This window comes from Callithrix jacchus, chromosome 8 (assembly GCF_049354715.1).
Source record: "Callithrix jacchus isolate 240 chromosome 8, calJac240_pri, whole genome shotgun sequence".
NCBI lineage: Eukaryota > Metazoa > Chordata > Mammalia > Primates > Cebidae > Callithrix > Callithrix jacchus.
This window is the reverse complement of record NC_133509.1, coordinates 104,193,783-104,217,334: the sequence shown is the minus strand read 5'-3', so window position 1 is coordinate 104,217,334 and position 23,552 is coordinate 104,193,783. Positions and strand designations below refer to the sequence as shown.

The following is a 23,552-nucleotide window of genomic DNA, read 5'->3' as shown; positions in this document are numbered from 1 at the left end:
AAAAAAACTCTTAATAAACCAAGAATAGAAATGAACATATTAATCTGATAAAAGGATCTACAAGCCTATTGGAGATATGAGATGTTGAAAGCTGTCATTTTGAGACAGAGAATCAGTCAAGGATGCCCACTATCACCACATCTACTGAACACTGTACTGTGATCCTAGCTAGGTAGACCACAGGAAGAAAAGAGAGAAACAATATAAAGGAGAGGAAAGAAATAAAATTGTCATTTTCAAAGATAATAGTCCATATAGAAATCCAAAAGGATCTATAAATAATTAGAATAAGTGAGTTTAGGAAGGTTCCTTAATACAAGAGAATTATATGGAACTCAACTGCATTTTCATGTACCAGAAAGAAACAGAAAAAATGTTTAAAATCTCCATTTATGCTTAAATTTAAAAATCACAGAAAACTATAAATACATTATTAAGAGAAACTAAAGATCTAAATAAATACTTAGATTCAAAAACTCAATATTGTGGTCTAGCAATTCCGCTACTGGGTATACACCCAACCGAAATAAAATTAGTATTTCAAAGAGATATCTGCATCTGCACGCCCATGTTTACAGCAGCACGATTCACAATAGCCAAGATATAGAATCAACCTAAGTGCTCATCAACAGACGAATGGATAAATGTCACATATGCTATTATGAAAGATATATATATATATATTCATAATGTATATATAAAATGGAATACTATTTGTCTATAAAAAATAATAAAATCTTGTTATTTGCGACCACATGGATAAACCTGGAAGACATTCTGTTAAGTCAAATAAGCCAGGCACAGAAAGATAAATACTGGAATCTAAGAAAGTTGATCTTGGTGGGTATGATAGCTCCTTCCTGTAATCCTAGCTACTCGGGAGGCTGAGGTGGAAGGATAGCTTGGGACCAGGAATTTGAGACCAGCCTAAGAACCATAGTAAAACCTCATCGCTAAAAAAAAAATTAAAAATTAGGCAGATGTGGTAGTGTGTGCCTGTAGTCCTAGTTATCTGGGAGGGTAAGGTAGGAGGATTGATTGAGCCTAGGACCTCAAGGCTGTATTGAGTTATGATCATGCCACTGCATTCTAGCCTGGGTGACAGAGAGAGATCATATCTCTAAAAAATAAAAATAAAGAATAAAAGAGTTCATCTCATAGAAGTAAGAGAGTAGAATAGTGGTTACCACAGGCTAGGATGGTTGGGAGGAGGGGAGGATGAGAAAATGTTGATCAAAGAATATATAATTACAGTTATATAGGAGGAATTAGTTCAAGAGATCTAGTGTACAGCATGGTGACTATAGTTAATGATGATATATTACTGAAAAATGCAAAGAGAGTGTATGTTAAGTGTTTTCATCATTAAAAAATGATAACTATATGAAGTAATGCATTTGTTAATTAGCTAGATTTAATTATTCTAAAATGCATATATGCATAAAACATTATCTTTTACATAATACATACAATTTCATGTCAATTTTTAAAAACCCTTCGATAATATAAAAAAGTCAGTTCCTTAAAAACTGATCTACGCAATACAATCTCAATCAAAATCTCAAGAAAATTTTATAGAACCTGAAAACCTGATTCTAAAACTTATAAGAAAATGTAAGCTAGGCATGGTGGTGGGCACCTGTTGTCCCAGCTACTTGGTGGCTGAGGCAGGAGAATGCCTTGAATCTGGGAGGTGGAGGCTGCAGTGAGCCGAGATCATGCCACCACACTCCAGTTCAGGTGACAGAGTGAGACTCCATCTCAAAAAAAGAAAAGAAAATGTAGAGCATCAAGAATATCCATGATACTGTGGAAAAAGAACAAGATGGCAGGTCTTTCTGTCCCAGATATCCAGAGTTATTCTAAAACAACAGTGAATAAGGAAGTTTCTAATAATTGGTGTAAGAATAGAAAAATAGACAAAGAGGACAAAAACAGATCTAGACATATACAGATACTTGTTTTGTGATAACGTGGCATTGCAGAGTAATGAGGAAAGGTTTATCTTTTCAATCTGTGGTTCTAGGCAGATTGGCTATCCCTTTGGGAGAAAAAAATGGAACTTAACCCTATTGTACATCATACACAAATACGCCTAAAAAATCAATTTCAGGTGGATTGTAAATCTGAATGGCCAAGGTTAAAACGATAAAACTCCAAGAAAATAACCTAGGGAGAATATGTTCATGACTGTGTGTGGGGAAAGACTTGATAAACTGTACTAGACAGATCTTCTGTTTATCAAAAGAAAACATTAAAAGAATGTAAAGGCAATTCACAAGATAGGAGAAAACATTTACAACATAAATTTAACTCCCAGAAGGTTCATATGCAGAATATATAAAGAATACCTATAAAGAAAACTTGATAGAAAATGAGACAAGAAAAAAAAAAGAAAATGAGGCAAGAGACTTGAACGGACACTCCATAAAAGAAAATATCTAAATGACCAATAAAATACAAAAATATGTTCAATTTCGTTAGTGATTAGGAATATGCAAATTAAAATATACAAATTAAAAACTATTACTATAAGCCAAACAGAATAGATAAAATTTTAAAATATGACAGTACCTAATAGTTGACAAGGATGTAAAACAAAGTCAATTTTCATACAGGCAATTTTCATATAGAGGGATGTTAAATTAGTGTAATCACTTCTGAAAACAGCTGGAAACAATGGGATCATTCATATGCTACTGATGGGAAGGTACATTCATGAAAATGATCTTGGTAAACAGTTAGGCATCATCTATAAAAGTTAAAATTGCACATGCATGGGCACATACACACATAAACTCCATGACCCAGAACTCTACTCATAGACACATATACCCAATAATGAGTGTAAATGTTCAACTGCAGCATTCTTTGCAAGAGCTCCCAAATGCAAGTGATGCTATATTGTATTTTATATATATATACATATGTGTGTGTGTATTTAGATGGAGTCTCGCTCTGTCATCCAGGCTGGAGTGCAGTGGCACGATCTCGGTTCACTGTAACCTCTGCCTCCCAGGTTCCAGTTCCAGCGATTCTCCTGCCTCAGTCTCCTGAGTAACTGGGAGTAACTGGGATTACAGGTATGTGCCACCATGCCTGGCTAATTTTTGTATTTTTAGTAGAGATGGGTTTCACCACATTGGCCAGGCTGGTCTTGAACTCCTGACCTCAGGTTCAGGTGATCCACCCGCCTCAGCCTCCCAAAGTGCTGGGATTACAGGCGTGAGCCACCCCACCTGGCCTACATTGTATTATATTCATACACTATATATATAAATGTCCATCAATAATAGAATGGATAAATAAATCATGGTATATTCCATTTATACCATGAAATACTATATGGCAACAAATCATAGTCACAACACAGGTAAATCTCACAATATTTGGAAAAAGGAGCCACACAAAAAGAAGAGCACATACTAGATGATTCATTTATACTAAATTTTAAAAACAGGTAAAATTAAATGATAGTGCTTAGGGAGGCATGCCTAAGTAGTAAAAGTAGAAAGAAAACAAGAAAGTAAATATCATGAGACAGGATAACGGTAACCCTTAGAGGGTAGTGAGGGGACAAAGATTGCAAGGGAGCACAACAGGAGCTTCTGGAGTCCTAGGAATCTTGTTTCTTGACCTAGTTTCTAGTTACACAGCTGTTCTCTTTACATAAATCATTCAGTGTTTATTTTTGTTCCAGGCACTTTTCTTGATGAGTTATATTTCACAATAAAGAAGCCTAAAAAAAGACTCAGGGGGCAGATTAAACAGATTAGACAAAGCCAAAGAAAGAAAAAGGGAATTATAAAAGAGATGGGAAGAAATTGTACTAATGAATGAATCTAGAGAGACTAAGATACGTTAAATATTAAATTCCAGCAAGGAAGAAGAAAGGATAAAGACAATCTTCAAAGGGAAATTTTAAATTGATAAAATATATCGATGCTATTATTCAAATATTTTTCTGAATCCCAAGCCAGAAATAAAACACCTAGACTCATCATAGTAAATCTTCAGAACCATAAACTCAAAGAAAAGATCTTAAGAAGAGATATGGAAAAATTACATTACTAACAAAGAATCAAGATACAGACTGTTACCTTTAACAGTAGTAATGGGAGCCAGAAGACAATGGAATGCTATCTTGAAAATGATACGCTGCCAAGCCAGAACTTTATACTCAGAGAAAACCTCTTTAAGATTAAAATCAAAATAAAGACATTTTCAGAATGACAAAGTTCATTATTAATGGGCCCTAAACTGTTAAGAATGATTTTAAGGAAAATAATCCCCCAAAGAAGGTCAGAGATATAAGAAATGGTAAGCAAAGAAAAAGGTAAATACAGCTGGGTGCAGTGGCTTCTGCTTGTAGGAGGACCAAACGAGAGGCTCACTTGAGGCTGGGCATTGAAGACCAGCCAGAGCAACACAGCAAGACCCCATTTCTACAAAAAACAAAATTAGCCAGGTGCAGTGGCACATGCCTGTAGTCCCAGTTACTCAGGAGGCTGAGGCAGGAGGATCGCTTGAGCCCAGGAGTTTGAGGCTGCAGTGAGTCATGATCATACAACTGCACAACAGAGCAAGAACTCTTTTTTTTTTTTTGAGACGGAGTTTCGCTGTTGTTACCCAGGCTGCAGTGCAATGGCGCAATCTCAGCTCACCGCAACCTCCGCCTCCTGGGTTCAGGCAATTCTCCTGCCTCAGCCTCCTGAGTAGCTGGGATTACAGGTATGTGCCACCATGCCCAGCTAATTTTTTGTATTTTTAGTAGAGATGGGGTTTCACCATGTTGACCAGGATGTTCTCGATCTCTTGACCTCGTGATCCACCCGCCTCGGTCTCCCAAAGTGCTGGGATTACAGGCGTGAGCCACCACGCCCAGCCAAGACCTCATCTCTTTAAAAAAAAAAAAGCCTAGCATGGTAGCTTATGCATACCTGTAACCCCAGCACTTGGGGAGGCCAAGGCAGAAGGACCACTTGAGCCTAAGAGTTTGGGACCAGCCTGGACAACACAGCAAAATCCTGTCTCTATAAAAAAGAGACAGGGTGTGGTGGCTCACACCTGTAATCCAAGCTATTCAGGAGGCTAAGGTGGGAGGATCACTTGGGCCCGGGAGGTTAAGGCTGCAGTTGGCTGTGATCACACCACTGACTGCATTTCAGCCTGGGAAAAAGAGTGAGACCCCATCTAAAAAAAAAGAAAAAAAAAGAAGAACAGAGGAAGGTAAACACCACAGTAAATCTAAACAAATATTGACTATAAAGCAAGAACACAGGCTGGGCACGGTTGCTCACGCCTGTAATTTCAGCACTTTGTGGGACCGAGACAGGTAGATTTCTTGAATCCAGGAGTTTGAGACCAGCCTGGGCAACATGGTAAAAATCCATCTCTATTAAAAATGCAAAAAAAAAATCAGCCAGGTGTGGTAGCACACACCTGTAGTTCCAGCTACTCAGGAGGCTGAGGTGGGACAATCACCTGAACCCAGGGAGATATAGGCTACAGTGAGCCAAAATCCCACCACTGCACTCCAGCCTGGGTGACAGAATAAGACCTTGTCTCAGAAAAAAAAAAATCCAAGAACATTAGCCAGTGGTCATGACGCACACCTGTAGTCTTAGCTACCTGGGAAGCTGAGACAGGAGCATTTGAGCCCAAGAGTTTGAGGTTATAGTGAGCTAATGATAGCACCACTGCACTCCAGTCTGGGAAACAGAGTGACACCATCCTGTCTCTTAAAAAACAAGAAAGAAAGAAAAACAAAGATAATAATCAAATATGCATTTACATAAAAGTGAATGAAAAAGAAAGCAGGCCAGGCGTGGTGGCTCAAGCCTGTAATCCCAGCACTTTGGGAGGCCGGGGCGGGTGGATCACGAGGTCAACTGATCGAGACCATCCTGGTCAACATGGTGAAACCCCGTCTCTACTCAAAATTACAAAAAATTAGCTGGGCACGGTGGCGCGTGCCTGTAATCCCAGCTACTCAGGAGGCCGAGGCAGGAGAATTGCCTGAACCCAGGGGGTGGAGGTTGTGGTGAGCTGAGATCGCGCCATTGCACTCCAGCCTGGGTAACAAGAGCGAAACTCCGTCTCAAAAAAAAAAAAAGAGAGAAAGCAAAAGAGAAATGGAGAAATAAAGAGAGCAAGAATGGATGATTTTTCCTTTCATTTTTGTTTTCTTTTTTATTTGTTTTGAGTCAAGGTCTCGCTCACTCTGTTGCCCAGGCTGGAGTATAGCGGTGTGATCTTAGCTCACTACAACCTCTACCTCCTGGGCTCAAGTGATTCTCCTGCCTCAGCCTCCCAAGTAGGTGGGATTACAGACACCTGCCACCACACCCAGCTAATTTTTAGTTGGGGGGGATGGAGTTTCACCATGTTGGCCAGGCTGATCTTGAACTCCTGACCTCAAGTGATCCACCCACCTTGGCCTCCTGAAGTGCTAGGATTACAGGTGTGGGCCACCATGCCTAGCCTATTTTTGTTTTCTTTATTCATCTCTTAAATTTATTCCTCTTTTTACAAGAAAAGAAGCCATGAATGACTTTTTCATTAAGTTTTTTATAACAGCAATCAGGAAAACAAAGTCATGCCTGAAGGGAAATGTGGCATCTAACCTGAGTTTAATATATATCAAAAGTCAAAATGATGTGGGTGTTAGATTATTTGCCACTTTATCTATGCCTCTGCTATAGTAATTAAAGCGTATTATTATTAGATCAATTACTGTTCACTTCAGTCTATCCTGTTGTTGCTCAAGTTATACTTTGCTTAGTTGCAATAATCTAGGTGCTTGGCACATGTGAATTCTCCTAATTTGCTAAGCCTTACCACTTAAATTGTTTTCTTTCATTGTTGCTGAAGTAAATAGTTCTAAAATGATATAACTTTTCATATAGAATAGATCAAAATCACTGATCCTTTCTTGATGGCCCAATGTCATTGATATAAACTACTACTACTATTGCTGATATAAAGAAACACGCTCAGTAGCTGTGGTGTAAGGGCTTTTGTGACTGCCACACTGTCAGGTATTCTCTTCTTGGTCATCACAGGGTTGGCATCTAGTGGCCTCTTCTACCAACCTGTGAACTGATTTTGTGGAGCCATTCTGCTTAGGGCCTCTTTTGATTACATTTCCTGGATATAGCAAGAGAAATAGAATTGGGGTGGAGCCTGAAAATGTTATTGAATTGCTGCAATCTCATGATAAAACTTTAACAGCTGAAGAGTTGCTTTTTATGGAGGAGGAAAGAAAGCGGTTTCTTGAGATGGAATCAACTCCTGGTAAAGATGCTGTGAACACTGTTGAAATGACAACAAAAGATTTAGAATATTGCATAAATTTAGTTGATAAAGCAATGGCATGGTTTCAGAGGACTCCAATTTTGAAAGAAGTTCTACTGTGGGTAAAATGCTATCAAACAGCATTACATAGTAGAGGGAACTCTTTCATGAAAAGAAGAGTCAATCAACGTGGCAAACTTCTTTGTTGTCTTATTTTAGGAAACTGTCGCAGGCACTCCAACCTTCAGTAACCACTACCCTGATCATCTGCAGCCATCAATATTAAGGCAAGACCCTTCATCAGCAAAAAGGTTACAACTTACTGAAGGCTCAGATAATTATTACCAATTTTTAGCAATAAACTACTTAACTAAAATACATACTTTTTAAAGATATAATGCTATTGCACACTTAATAAACTATAGTATAGTATAAACATAACTTTTTTTTCCTGAGACAGGATCTCCCTCTGCCCCTCAGGCTGAAGTGCGGTGTTATATTCATAGCTCACTACAGCTTTAACCTCCTGGGCTCAAGCATCCTTCTGCCTCAGCATCCCAAGTTGGTGGGACTACAGGTGGGTATCACCACACCTGGCTAATTTCTCTTCTTGTAGAGATGGGGTCTTGCTATGTTGAGCAGGCTGACTGGTATCAAACTCCTGGCCTCAACTGATTTTCCCCACCTTAGCCTACCAAAGTGCTGGGATTACCAACACACTAAGCATAACTTTTATATGCACTGGGAAACCAAAAAACTCATGTGACTCACTTTATTGCAACCTTTGCTTTATTGCCATGGTCTAACACCAAACCTGCAATATCTCCAAGTTATGCCCATACTGCGAAAATTAAATGAGATGATGAGAGCAAAACATACAGTACATGGTTTAAACAGTGTTTCAAATGGTAACTGTTATCTTTTAAAATCCTAAGTAATAATTTCCATTTAAATAGACTTCCTTAACTATTTTCTCCATAGTATCCTTATGAAAATGCTACTACAGGCCAGGCACAGTGGCTCATGCCTGTAATCTCAGCACTTTGGGAGGCCAAGGCGGGTGGATCACCTGAGGTTGAGAGTTTGAGACCAGCCTGATCAACAAAGAGAAACCCTATCTCTACTAAAATTACAAAATTAGCCAGGCAAGGTGGCGCAAGCCTGTAATCCCAGCTACTTGGGAGGCTGAGGCAGGAGAATCACGTGAACCCAGGAAGCAGAGGTTGCAGTAAGCTGAGATCACACCACTTCACTCCAGCCTGGGCAACAAGAGCAAGACTCCGTCTCAAGAAAAGAAAATGCTACTACAAATATTAACAGTGGCTAATATTTCATGAACACTTACTACTATATGTTAACACTGTGCTGAATTCTTTATGGGAAATTCGAATCCTTAGAAAAGCCACTGGAGCTAGGTATCATGACATTCCTATTACTAACAAACACTCAGAGAGGCTAAATAGCTTGTCCAAGTTCACAGAATGGTAAGTGGGGAAAATAGAATTCATATAGGTTTCACTCCAGAACCCATAATTGTAAGCACTCCCCTATCCTGAGAGGAGCATCAGCTTCTGCTGCTACTAAAATCTGCTTACAAGCAAGTTGAGAACAAGATAATTCATTTTCCTTTAACCTTATTTTCTACTTGATCATCCAAGGTACCAGCTGGAAAAGCAGGAGGTTTTTTTGTTTTGTTTTTGTGTTTTTTTTTTTAACTTTTGCCTTTTAACTTACCCACTCACAGTCAATTCCAAGTACTGGAAAATCTTGTAATTCACTTCTAAGCAAGGGCTCAATTTGATCCCACTCTGCCTCCTGAGACACCGTCACCACCTTTGCTTTAAGGATCCGTTCCTCCCACGAAGATCTGGGGGCACTGGAGTGCAGCTGATCATCTTCTGGAGGGGGCAGCTCGCCACTGCCCAGCACTTTCTGCTGCGGCTGCTGGGTCACAGGACTTGTTTTACTCCTTCGGCGGCGCTGGATGCCTTTCCACAGGACAAACCCCCCTACAGCCACACCCAGAAGGGTAGTCACTGTCAAAGCGACTAAGTTCTGTCTAGACATCTTCGACTTTTCTACTCTTTAGAAAAGCATATCACTAATCCCACAATCTGCAAAACAAATGGCAAAAAGATATTTATATACAGAATATAAACCTTTAGGTAACCAAGTTTTCCCCCTAGAAAATGTCCCAGTTATAATCTCTATGCCCACAAACTAAAACAACTGCTATAAATATCCAAGTGAAATAGTAGGAATAGTTTGATTTCTTCATCTTCATAATCTCTGTATTCTATCTCTATCTCCATCCGAACCCCAGGAAATCTCCCTGCCCTCTGATAGCTACCCAGGGCTCTCTTAATGATATAAAAACATATTCATCAAAACAACAGGCTATCTGCACAATGAAATGTGATCTAGGGAAAAAAAACAACAATAATAAGCTAAACCCTCAGCTCCAACTGCTGATTAACGAATGAATATTTTAGTTAATGGATCTTCTTCAAAGTATTTTGCATTTTAAACCTTTGGTCACCTAATAGTTGAAGGAAAACTTTTGCTTCCCAATTAAAAAAAAAATCACAACCATCAGTCAGTTGGTGGGGATATATTTTTTTACTCTCTGGAAGGTGTGGCAGTGAGGGGGTGGAGGAAACAGGCTGGAGTCAACACTTTGTGTTGCTCCAGAAGGCTCAGTGGTTTTCCATAGAAACTGATTTGGTTATTGTAGGGTAAGGCAGCGTGGTAGAAAAGAGAAAGGATCAAAAAAGAAATAAAAAAAGGTAGAAGTTAGAGAGATATCCAAGATGCACAGAAGGAGGTTACAAACTGAAGTGTCCACAGCGCCAGGCAGTTAAGGTAAATAAATGGAGCCACAAAATTGTCCCTTTTTCATTTTTCTGTAACATGTGGCTTTCTCCATACGTGGGAAGGAAATGAGTATACAGCACTATTTTTATACTATTAAAACAACAGTAATATATAATAAAAGAGGACAAAAACTACCTTCAGAGGCAGTTTTTGTTGAAGGTTCTTGCATTCTGTAAAGCCGTCTACTAACAAATTGCCCTCTTTGATAGCCTCTGCAATGACAAGTGTTTACTCCCTCCGTAGAGCCTGTTAAATAGGTGGAGAGAGCTCTGAGACTCCACTTTACAGTCTTCCCGTGACGTGGTTTATAGACTTATCATCCTGACCAAGGCCTTCTGCACGGTTCCAAGTTTGTCAATGTATCTCTTCAAATGTGGCATTCAGGTCTATATACAGTATTTGAGGCCAGGCATGATGGCTCACGCCTGTAATTCCAGCACTTTGGGAGGCTGAGGTGGGCAGATTGTTTGAGCTCAGGAGTTCAAGATCACCCAGGGAAACATGGCAAAATCCCATCTCTACTTAAAAAAACAAACAAAAAAACTTACAAAAAATTAGCCAGGTGTGGTGGCACGCACCTATAGCCTCAGCTACTCGGGAGACCAAGATGGGAGAATCACCTGAGCCTGGGAAGTCAAGACTGCAGTGAGCCATGATCACGCCACTGCAGTCCAGCCTACGTGACAGGAGTGAGACCCTGTCTAAAACAAACAACAAACAAACTTGAGATACAGTCTAACTGATGCCAGCTACAGTGACACTGTTACTTCCCAGTAGCTGGACCCTATATTTTATTAATGCTGTATGAAATAATATATTTTTTAGTAGCAGAATCTCATTGTTGGGTCATATAAAGTCTACAGGAAATTAAAATTCACTGACACCAAATCAAGTTCTCCATTTTATATATTTGTAATTTATATTTTGCATTTAAATCAAAAATGCTTCTTCTAAATTTCATCTTGTCTGTTTCAGCCAAATGTTTCATCTATTGAGACCAATTTGCATCTTGATTATGTTTCCCTCTCAACTTAAACATAATTTTATATACAAAACTGAATATTTGTTTTCAGAGAAAAGAACATATTCTAACATAAGTTGTTTTTTTTTTTCAGTTATTTAATTAGATTATTAGGACATTTAAAACACCAATTTGTGAGGATAAATTCCGTTTGTCAGGGCAAACACAGATCGCAGGTAGCCCTGGAGCTGAGGAATAGCTTTGATTTTTGGTCAAACTGGTGAGTCCACAGCTTTCTGATCAATCTTGCGCTGCTCTGTTATCTCATATTTCTCTTTTTCTGTGTCGAAGATCTCACCTTCCTGGTGTCTGGGCTTCCGCAGCTTCTTCTTCTTAAAATAAGCATCAGTAAGATGTTTTGGGATTTTTACATTGCTGATATCAATTTTGGTTGAGGTGGCAATGACAAATTTCTGGTGCGTTCTTCGCAGAGGAACTCGATTGAGGACCAGAGGTCCAGTCACAAGTAACAAGCCACTAGCCAGCTGCTTCAGGAAAACCACCCTCTTGCCCCTGTGGCGACCAGTGAGGATGATCAGAATGGTCCCGGGGGTAATGCTGGCTCGCAGTTTTCTCACGTGCTGACTAAAGGGTTTTTTGCCGTGGCTCAACAGCTTTTGAGGCACTTCTTCAGTAGGATAATACCTAGGCATTTTGCGAAGTTTAACCACCCGGGTGCCGCCGTTTTTGTCACCACCAACTGGTTTTGGAACAGTTGCAAGAACCTTCTCTTTCTTTTTCTTTTCAACCTTGGATTTAGCCCCTGAGTACTTCCTCTTGTACAAGGCTTTTCTGGAATACATGGCAGATCGGGAATACCTGCCAATTCCTCTGACAAGAACAGGATTGCGGCTGCAATGGGGCTTCCCCTTCTTGGGCTTTTTTTTAGCCTTGAGGCTAGCCTTTTTCACTTTGCTACCAGCATCAGCCTTCTTGGCTTCAGGTTTCTTCTCTTTAGTATCCGGCTTCTCAACTTTTTCACCGGCCATCTTGCAAGATGGGAAAGAGCCTAACATAAGTTTTTATTAATTCATTTTTATTTGGAGATGTTTTGTAAGCTCCATGTTTTTCTTACTTTTTAAACAGGACCATAAGCCAGACACCGTAATAGACCCTGGGTAAAAAGAGTCTGAAAGGCACAATCTGCCTTCAAAAAATTCACAATTTAGCCAAGGAAAAATACACATGATGAACAAGTTGCAAAGAGAGAGATAACACCAACAAGTGAAGCACGTACAACTATGCAAATGGCTTGTACTTGAGGAAAGAGTGGGGATATTGTTTTTATTTTTATTTTTTTGAGACAGGGCCTCACTTTGTCACCCAGGCTAGGGTGCCATGGCACAATCTCAGCTTACTGCAGCCTTGACCTCCTGGTTTCAAGTGATTCTCCCATCTCAATCCCCCAAGTAGCTAAGACTGACCACAGATGCATGCCAGCACCCCAACTAATATTTTGTATTTTTGGTAGAAATGGGGTTTTGACAGGTTGCCCAGGCTGGTCTCGAACTCCTGAGCTCCAATGCCCCAGCTAATATTTTGTATTTTTGGTAGAAATGGGGTTTTGCCAGGTTGCTCAAATTCCTGAGCTCAAGCAATCTGCCCACATTGACCTCAAAAAAGTGCTAAGATTACAGGCATGAACCACCACACCTGGCCGAGTTGGGGTATTATTAAGAGAAAACACTTGCTGAGAGAGAGAGATGGTGTCTGAGACTGGCATTCAAACAGGAGTGAGAGTTCTCCAGGTGCACGAGGCAGATAGGAGGCGGGCACCCCAGGAGGAAGGAATAGCTTGTATACAAATGAAAGGGCAGGAAACACAACAGGATAGGCAACACATTTAAACAAATGTAAAATATAGGCGGGTGCAGTGGCTCACGTCTGTAATCTCAGCACTTTGGGAGGCCAAAGTGGGAGGATCACCTGAGGTCAGAAGTTTGAGACTGGCCTAGGCAACCTGGCAAAACTCCATTTCTACCAACATGGTAAAAACCCATCTTTAATAAAGATTCAAAAATCAGCCAGGTGTGGTGGCCATGTGCTTGTAGTCCCAGCTACTCAGGAGGCTGAAACACAAGAATTGCTTGAACCTGGGAGCAGAGGTTGCAGTGAGCCAAGATTGCACCACTGTACTCCAGCCTGGGTAACACAGTAAGACTCTATCACAAAAACAAAAACAAACAAACAAAAGAATGTAATCTGTACTATACAAGTAAAATACACACCAAATTTTTGAATACTTACTACAAAAAATGTAAATTTTTTGATAATTTTCATACTGATTTTTATGGTGATTTCTTTATTGTGGTAAAATATATATAACATAACATTTATGATTTTAGTCTTTTTTTTTTGAGACAAGGTCTGGCTCTGTAACAGAGGCTGGAGTGCAATGGTGCAATCTCAGCTCCCTGCAACCTCCATCTCCCTGCAACCTCCATCTCCCAAGCTCAAGCCATCCTCCTATCTCAGCCTCCCAAGTAGCTGGGACTATATAGATACTCCCCCAATAATGCCCGGCTAAATTTTTTTTTTAATTTTTTATGTAGAGACGGGGTTTCATCATGTTGCCCAGGCTGGTCTCAAACTTGTGAGCTCAAGGGATCCTCCCGCCGTGGCCTCCCAAAGTGCTGGGATTACAGGCATGAGCCAACACACCTGGCCCATTTTAGCAATTTTTAAGTGTACAATTCAGTGACAATAAGTACATTCACACTGCTTTGCAACCATCACCATCACCCATTTCCGGAGAAATTTCATCCTTGCAAACAGAAACTATTACTCAACAAGAATTCCCTACTTTCTTCTTCTTCTAACCCCTGATAATTCCTACTATACTTTCTATCTCTGTGAATTCCATATTAATTTTTTAATATATATGTTGAAATAATGTTTGAAATATACTGGATTAAATATAGTCATGTACCACATAACAATGTTTCAGTCAAGAGACCACACACACAATAGTCTACAAAATTATAAGATTACAATGGAGCTGAAAAATTTCTATTGCCTAGTGACTTCACAGCCATCCTAACCATCCTAACATCACTGCACAATGCATTATTCACCAATGTGTGTAATTATGCTGGAGTTAACAAACCTACAGCACAGCCAGTGGTATAAAAGTACAACACATGCAATTATGTAGAGTATATACTTGATAATGACAATAAACGACGTTACTGGTGTATGTATTCACTGTATTTTTTACTTTACAGTGTACTCCTTCTACTTATAAAAACAATAATTGTAAAGCAGCCTCAGGCAGGTCCTTCAGGAGTTATTTCAGCAGGCATTGTTATCATAGGAGATGACAGCTCCATGCCTGTTACTGCCTCTGAAGATTTTCCGGTGGGATGAGACGTAGAGGTAGAAGACAGTGATATTGATGATTCTGACTCTTTGTATGTCTAAGCTAACATGAATGTGTGTATTTGTGTCTTGATTTTTAACGAAAAGCTTAAAAAGTTAAAAAAAAAATTTTTTAACGACCTGAGTGAGTCAATGCAAGAACAGAAGACCAAATACTGCGTGTTCTCACTTATAACTGCACATAGACATAAAGATGGGAACAACAGACATTGGGGACTACTAGAGGGGAGGAGAAGACAGTGAAGGGGGCTGTGGGCTGAAAAACTACCTATGCTCAGTGCCTATGTGAAGGACTCATCCATACCCCAAACCCCAGCATAACATAATATACTCATGTAACCAACCAGTACGTGTACCCCCTGAATTTAAAATAAAAGTTGAAATTACATATACATATAAAAAGAACGAATCAACCATGGAGAAAGTAGAATGACAACACACAGAATGGGAAAAAATATTTACAAATCATATATCTGGAAAGGGTGTACATCCAGAATATATATAAATTGCTTACAATCAAATAATAATTTAAAAAATTTTTAAACTGGCTAAGGATCTGATTAGGTATTTTTCTTCTTCAGTTTGTTTTTTAATATATTTTTTTAGAGACGAGATCTGGTTCTGTTGCCCAGGCTACAGTGCAGTGATGCAATCATAGCTCAAGACAGCCTCAAACTCCTGGGCTCAAGTGATCCTTCTGCCTCAGCCTCTTGACTACAATTGTGCTAACTGAAGAGACATGTCCAGCAAATTGAATAGACATTTCCTGATAGAAAGTAATACAAATGGCCAATAAGTATATGAAAAGATGTTCAATATCATTAGCTGTTAGAGAAATGCAAATCCAAATCAGAATCAGATACCACTTTATACCCAGTAGGATGGTTCTATTCAACAAAACAAATAAAGCCAGGTATGGTGGCTCACACCTGTAATTCTAGCACTTTGAGAAGCCATGGTAGGAGGATCACTTGAGGCCAGTAGTTTGAGACAAGACTGGGAAACATAGTGACACCCCACCTCTATGAAAAAAAATTAAATTAGCCAGTAGTGTGCCTGTAGACTTAGCTACTTGGGAGGCTGAGGGAGGAAGATGGTTTGAGCTCAGGAGTTTGAGGCTGCAGGAAGCTTTGATCACTCCACTGCAGTCCAACCTAGTTAACAGAGTAAGACCTTGTCTCTCAAAAAAAAAAAAAAAAAAAAAAAAAGACAAATAAACTGGCAATAATGTGGAGAAATTAGAAATCTCATCCATTGTTGGTGGAATGTCAAATGGTACAGCTTCTCTGGAAAACAGTCTGGCAGTTACATGACCTAGCAATTCCACTGGGAGGTATCTACCCAAGGGAAATGAAAACACATGCCCATACTAAAGTTCATAGCTATTCATAATTGCCCAAAAGTGGAAATAACCCAAATGTCAATTAGTTGATGAATAGAGAATTAAAATACAGTATATCCATATGTTATGAGTTGAACTGTATTCCCCAAAAAGTTATGTTGAAGGTCTAACCCCTAGTACCTGTGAATATGACCTTATTTGGAACCAGAGTTTTCGAAGATGTAATCAAGTTAAAACAAGGTCATACTGAAGCAGGGTGGGCCCTTAATCCACTATGACTGGTGTCCTTACAGGAGGAGGAAAAGAAACAGACGTACTCCAAGAGAATCCGACGTGGAGACAGACACACAGCGAAGGTGACTATTTGAAGACAGAGGCAGAGACTGGAGTTATGCAACTGTCAACTGAGAAATGCCAAGGATTGCCTAAAACCACCAGAAACTAGGAAGAGGCAAGGTGGGATTCTCCCCTACAGCCTTCAGGAAGAGCATGACCCCGCTGATACCTTAATTTTGAACTTCTAGCTTCCTTAACTGCAAGAGAATAAATCTCTGTTGTTTTAAGCCACCAGTTTGTGTTACTCTGATCACAGCCCTACAAAACAAATATACCACAGAATGAAATTTCATTCAGTAATATATAAGAATGAAGAAGAACTGATACATGCTGTAGCATGGATGAATCTTGAATACATTATCCGAAGTTAAAGCAGCCAGTCACAAAAGACCACACATTGATGGCTGGGCGCGGTGGCTCATGCCTGTAACCCCAGCACTTTGGAAGGCCGAGGTGGGCGGATCACCTGAGGTCGGGAATTCTCGACCAGCCTAACGTGGAGAAACCCCGTCTCTACTAAAAATACAAAATTAGTTGGGCGTGGTGGTGCATGCCTGTAATCCCAGCTTCTTGGGAGGCTGAGGCAGGATAATAGCTTGAACCCGGGAAGTGGAGGTTGCAGTGAGCTGAGATCATGCCACTGTACTCCAGCCTGGGCAACAAGAGCAAAACTCTGTCTCAAAAAAAAAAAAAAAGAACCAAACACTGTATGATTCCATTTATACAAAACACCAAGATCTAGAAAGACAGAAATATTAGTGGTTGCCTAGGGCTGGGTCTTAGAGGAGTCAGGGATAGGGAGTGACTTTAAGAGATAGGGATAGGGAGTCACTTCCTGAGGGAGTGACTTGGGTGGAGATAGGAGATAGGGATAGGGAGTCACTCCCTGAGGGAGTGACTTGGGTGGTAAAAATGTTCTAAAATTAATTATGGTGATGGTTGCACAACTCTATGAATATACTAAAATCATCAAATTGTACACTTTGAATAATGAATTGTATGGTGTGTGAATTACATCTCAATAAGGCCATTAAAAAATGATTTTGGGCTGGAGTGGTTCATGCCTATAATTCCAGCATTTTGGAAGTCCAAGGTGGGTGGATCACTTGAGCCCAGGAGTTCAAAACCAGCCTGGGCCACATAGCGAAACCTCGTCTCTATAAAAAATACAAAAATTAGCCAGGCATGGTGATACATACCTGTAGTTCCAGCTACTTGGGGGGCTGAGGCAAGAGGATCACTTGAGCCCAGAAGGTCAAGGCTGCCACTGCATTCCAGCTGGGTGACTGAATGAGACTCCACCTCTTAAAAGGAAAAAAAAAATGGACAAGTTGACTCTAAAATTAATCTGGAAAAGAAACTAATTATAGCCAAAATAATGTTTTTTAAATAATAGAGGACGTGAGCTGATATAGTATATGACTTCCAACACAATAATTATGATGGAGTATTTACCCTATTAGATGTCAACATATAACATACAGTTTAATAGAGAATGTTGTGGTATTGGTCCAGCAAAATAGAAAAGTAAGCCAGAGAACAGAGGTAAGTCTAGAAACAGACCCTGTATGAGAAATGAGTTCATGAGGCCAGGCAAGGTGGCTCATGTCTGTAATCCCAGCACTTTGGAAGGCCAAGGTGGGAGAGTCTCCTGAGGCTGGGAGTTTGAAGCTAGCCTGAGCAACATAGCAAGACCTCATCTCTATCTCTACATATAAAAATTAAAAAGAAAAAAAAAGAAATTAGTACACGGTAAGTGTGAGATTTCAGATTAATGGCTCAAGAATGGACTGACTACTCGAAGTGATGGTGTTTGGAAAACAACAATTACACACACACAATTCTGGAGGAATTAAAGAAAAACTCAAAACTATTCCCGCAAGAAGAATTTTGAGGAGAAAACAGCTTTGAAGAAAACCCTGCTCTTTCTAAGAGTAGAGGAGGGGCCAGGCACAATGGCTCACAGCACTTTGGGAGGCCAAGGTGGGCAGATCGCCTGATGTCAAGAGTTAGAGACCAGCCTGGTCAACATTGTGAAACCCCATCTCTACTAAAAATCTAAAAAGTAGCCAGGTGTGGTGGCGCATGCCTGTAATCCCAGCTACTCGGAAGACTGAGGCAAGAAAATTGCTTGAGCCCTGGAGGCAGAAGTGTCAGTGAGCCAAGACCATGCCATTGCACTCCAGCCTGGGCAACAAGAGTGAAACTCCATCTCACTAGATAACCAATAGCAGCACCACCTTAGTAGAACAAACAAAAAATGTCTACAGACATTGTCAAATAACCCTGAGAGCAAAAATCTCTCCCATTTAACAACCACTCAGATTGGGAATGATAGCCACAAAATACAAACACACACAAAACAGACTGATAAATTAAAACCTAAAATCTTAAACTTTGTTTCAACAATGATGCCATGTAGTAAAAGACAAGCAACAACTTAAAAAAAAAGCAATAAGGAGTAAATATTACAAATATATATAACAAAAGATCAAAATCCAGAACATATAAAATACTACAAGTCAATAAGAAAAAGAAAATCCAATAGAGGTGTTTCTTAAAAGAGGAAATACACAAATGGCCATCAACCATGAAAAGATGGTCAATCTCAATAGTAATTAGGTGAATGCAAATTAAAACAGCAATGAGAAATCACTTTTCCATCCATCAGACTGGCAAAAATAGAAAAGATTCATACCATTAAATGTTCAAAAGGCTGGGCGTGGTGGCTCAAGCCTGTAATCCCAGCACTTTGGGAGGCCGAGGCAGGTGGATCACGAGGTCAAGAGATCGAGACCATCCTGGTCAAAATGGTGAAACCCCGTCTCTACTAAAAATACAAAAAATTAGCTGGGCACGGTGGTGTGTGCCTGTAATCCCAGCTACTCAGGAAGCTGAGGCAGGAGAATTGCCTGAACCTAGGAGGCGGAGGTTGTGGTGAGCAGAGATCGCGCCATTGCACTCCAGCCTGGGTTACAAGAGCGAAACTCCGCCTCAAAAAAAAAAAAAATGTTCAAAAGAGCATGGGGGACCAGGCACAGTGGCTCACTCCTGTAATCCCAGCTACTTGGGAGGCTGAGGCAGAAGAATTGCTTGAACCCAGGAAGTGAAGGCTACAGTGAGCCGAGATCGCACCACTGTACTCCAGCCTGGGCAACACAGCAAGACTGTATCTCAAAAAAAAAAAAAAAAAGCATGGAGGAAATTATTTTATACACTGGGGGTGGCAGTTTGGCATTCCTATATGTCCATACTCTCCCACTCAGCAATTCCACCTGCAGGTACCCATCCTTGAGAAATGCTCACATGGGCACAGAGGCGTGTGGAAAGATGTTCTCTGCCACACTGTATGTAACATTGAAAAACTGGAAACAATCTATGGAATCTTACATAAGCATGGAAGTTACAGAGCAAGTAGAAAGAATAGGTAGATCTCTAGGTACTGACAAAGAAAAAATTCCAAGACCCATTTTTAAGCATAAAATGTCAAGTTGAAGAATGTATAAAACATACATATTTGTAAAAGTTTAACATGAAAGCTTACAAACATATATCTTACACATACACATACTTGTCAATAAATGCAAAGAAAAATACACCCAAACTGACAACAGTTCTTATTTTGTGGGAAAGGAACTGGTAAAGAAGAAAAGGTGGAGATGGAAAAAAAAAAAAATCGAAGAGGATTTGTCTTCCTCACTCCCCACCCTCACCACCAAGGAGCACAGCAAGCTAAGAAGAATCTGTCTTGTTTAACATTTTTACATAATTTTGTAAATTTGCACTTTATGCCCGGACTATAACTGGAATATTTAAAAAACACATTTTTAAAACAAGCTCAACTTAAAATTTAATCCATCTTTCCCCCTGCGCCCCGACCCCCACTTCCTAATTCCTATGATTAAAAAAACCTTTCACAAAAAAAAGGTATAATTTTGTGTTTTTGAGGAGAGGGTATATAGAGGAGTCTGAATGTTGTATTCATATCAAAAACATATCAAAAGCTTATCGAGGGATGCTTGTTTCTATTTTAAGGAGCAGGTGTCAATTTTGTAACAATGATAACGTTTCTTAAGTTTTCATCCATCCCAGGGATGTTAAAAGCGAAAGAGGTGGCTCCCGACCAGGCCCAGAGCAGGGTGTGGTCTGGGAGGACAAGAATAGTATGGGGGGGTGGCGGCTCCCACGAATCCAGGGGAGAAAACACCAGCTGCGGCTGCCTCGAACACGCAGCGCCGGAGGAGCTACCAGGTGCCGCGGGCGGGGCCTCCTTTTTAGCTGATTGGGACACCCAGCCTGAAAGGTCTGGTAGGGACTCCCAGAGACAGGGTAAGGGGGTCGGAAAAAGAGGCCCAAGAGGGCGTGGGAGGCCGCGGGCAGGGGTGAGGCCCTCCTTGCGCACCTGGGTGCTCAATCGTCCCGCGTGGGCGACGGGGGTGAGGAGGGTCACGTCGAGGGGCGGGGAGAGGGGCAGGGCCAACTCGCTCCGGGACAGCTGGGTCCCCACAATGTCACCCCCGCACACGGTAATATCACCCGTTCCACGACCCCTCTTAGTCTGCACTGGAAGCCCCTCTGCCCCAAGCACAATCCCAGCGCGAGGCCTCGCCGGCCCCTCACCCTCACTTACCTGCGGTCTCGAACTGGCCCGCACACCTACCGCGGGCTCACGTTAAAGAGATGGAACCTGTGCGGCCGCCTGCGCGAACCCACCCGGATTCAGTAGGGCCGTAACCACTTCCGTTCCTGCGGCAGGCCCGGTGGGCGTAATCCTGGTTGGGGTGTGTGAACGGGCGACGCCATCTTGTACGGAAGCTACCGAGGCAAGTGTTGCCTGCCCACTCTCACTCCTCTGTTGAACAAAGGATCTATTAAAATTGGAAGGGCTTAATGTCGTCTTCAGAAAAGTGACGCATTTGTTTCTGGGATGGTATTTTTGTGTTCTGGTTTTGGCTTTGAAGGGAGAACCCTTCAGAACCCTCACAAATGCTATCTGGGACATCTACTTTTCATTCTTTTTTTTTTTTGAGCGGAGTTTTGCTCTTGTTACCCAGGCTGGAGTGCAATGGCGTGATCTCGGCTCACTGCAACCTCCGCCTCCTGGGTTCAGGCAATTCTCCTGCCTCAGCCTCCTGAGTAGCTGGGATTACAGGCACACACCACCATGCCCAGCTAATTTTTTGTATTTTTAGTAGAGACGGGGTTTCACCATGTTGACCGAGATGGTCTCGATTTCTTGACCTCGTGATCCACCTGCCTCGGCCTCCCAAAGTGCTGGGATTACAGGCTTGAGCCACCGCGCCCGGCCCCTACTTTTCATTCTTTAGTATTCTGTGTACTGTTTTTCGGTTCAACGATGACAGTAAATAGAAGGAAAAACACTGTATTTAAGTAATGTAGTCCTCATTACCAGTACTCATTATCCTATAGTCACTAAATAATTTTATGTCCCCCTCTTTTTTTTTTTTCCTTAGGGACTGTCTCCCTCCCTACACTGCCCAGGCTGGCCTCGAACTCCTGGTCTCAAGGGATTCTCACGACTTGGCCTCCCAAAGTGCTGGAATTACAAAATGCCCAATCTACACCATCTTTTATAGTAATAACCACAGTACCTTCTGTTTATAAATTAAATCGTTCATCCTATCAGTCTTTATTAGCAATTATATGTGAGGCAGTTAGCGTGTGCTACATGCATGGTGCTCCTTTCTCATGTAATGTGTAAAACAGAAGGAGAAATTAGATGTGCATGAATAACCAGTATAAGGTATAATAATAGCTTCCATTTGTTGACTTTGTGTTCACCTGTTGCTAGGAGCTTTGCAATGCATTTTACTTACTTTTTCTCTTTTAATCCCCCTAACGACCCTATGATGCAGTACTATTATTAGGGCCATTTTACATAAAATAGAAAAAGGTTAAATAACTTCCTCAAGGTAATTCAGCGAGTAAGCACTGGAGTTAGAAATCAAACCTCATGCGTCTGATTGCAAAGCATGTGGCCCTCATTCTGTATATTATATTGTCTCCAATTCAGGGGCAAATGTTTTAAACTCCATTGAATAAGTACCCATGGGAGAAATTTGCAGCTATCATAGAGGATTAACTCTCTGAATTTTTATCTGCTCCATCTCGAAACACTTAAAAAATAAAAGATAAAGAAGAAAGGCAAATTAAAACCACAATGAGATACCATCAGATACCTGGCAAGATTGTGGAGCAACCGCAACTCTGATATGCTCCTGAAGGGAACAATAAATTGATGCAATCACTTTGTTAAACTAGTGGTATCAACTGAAGCTGAATATATGAAAAACCTTTGTTCCAACAATTTCACCCCGACGGGCACAGTGCCTCAAGGTGTAATCTCAGCACTTTAGGAAGTTTAGCTGTGTTGCCCTAGCTGGTCTTGTACTCCTGGCCTTAAGCAATCCTCCCACCCCGGCCTCCCAAAGTGCGGGGCACGGTGGTATGCACCTCTAGTCCCAGCTACTCCGGAGGCTAAGGCAAGAGGATCTCTTGAACCCTGGAGTTTGAGGCTGCAGTGAATTGTGATCACACTACTGCAGTCCAGCATAGGTGACAGAGCTAGACCCTGTCTCAAAAACAAACACGACAAAAAATAATTTCACTCCTAGTTGTATATATGCAACTGAAACGTCTGCATATATTCACCAAAAGGACATGTACAAAAAAAAAGCTCATATGCATACCTTTAACAGCCCCAAACTGGAGAAACTACCCAAATGTCCCTGCTGTTAGAAGTCATTGTATATAGTGACTAATCTTAGGGGAGTAATAACTGGAAGGGAACATGAGGAGGCTCACAAAGTGCTGGTAATGTTCTATTTCTTTCTGTCTTTTTTTTTTTGGAGATGGAGTTTCGCTCTTCTTACCCAGGCTGGAGTGCAATAGCGTGATCTTGGCTCACCACAACCTCCGCCTCCTGGGTTCAGGCAATTCTCCGGCCTCAGCCTCCCGAGTAGCTGGGATTACAGGCATGCACCACCATGCCCAGCTAATGTTTTTTGTATTTTTAGTAGAGACAGGGTTTCACCATGTTGACCAGGATGGTCTCGATTTGTTGACCTCGTGATCCACCCTCCTCGGCCTCCCAAAGTGCTGGGATTACAGGCGAGAGCTACCGTACCCAGCCCCTCTTTTTCTTTTTTGAGACCCAGTCTACTCTATCTCCCAGGCTGGAGTGCAGTGGCGTGATCTTGGCTTGCTGCAACCTCTGCCTCCCAGGTTCAAGCAATTCCCTGCCTCAGCCTTCCAGGTAGCTGGAATTATAAGCACCCGCCACCA

General features: G+C 41.0%; 1 protein-coding gene and 1 pseudogene across 5 annotated transcripts in view; both read right to left on the bottom strand.

The window, feature by feature from the left end:
* The window catches only part of EXD2 (exonuclease 3'-5' domain containing 2), a 42,036-nt gene extending 21,068 nt beyond the window's left edge, over positions 1 to 20,968 (bottom strand). Inside the window, exons 1-3 of one of the 4 annotated variants that reach the window (XM_035260812.3) lie at positions 20,878 to 20,968; positions 17,447 to 17,551; positions 9,031 to 9,410 (exon numbers count right to left, since the gene is read on the bottom strand). In XM_035260812.3, the coding sequence (XP_035116703.1) occupies positions 9,031 to 9,363 (333 nt within the window). In that variant the 5' untranslated portion in view covers positions 9,364 to 9,410; positions 17,447 to 17,551; positions 20,878 to 20,968. The remainder of the gene's footprint in view (positions 1 to 9,030; positions 9,411 to 17,446; positions 17,552 to 20,877) is intronic. The other 3 variants (XM_035260814.3, XM_002807246.6, XM_035260815.3) reach the window with 3 other exon arrangements.
* LOC100408929 (large ribosomal subunit protein eL6 pseudogene) lies at positions 11,389 to 12,200 on the bottom strand (annotated as a pseudogene). Its single transcript, XR_013521300.1, has one exon. The product of XR_013521300.1 is annotated as a large ribosomal subunit protein eL6 pseudogene (transcript).
* Positions 20,969 to 23,552: the final 2,584 nt, after the last annotated feature.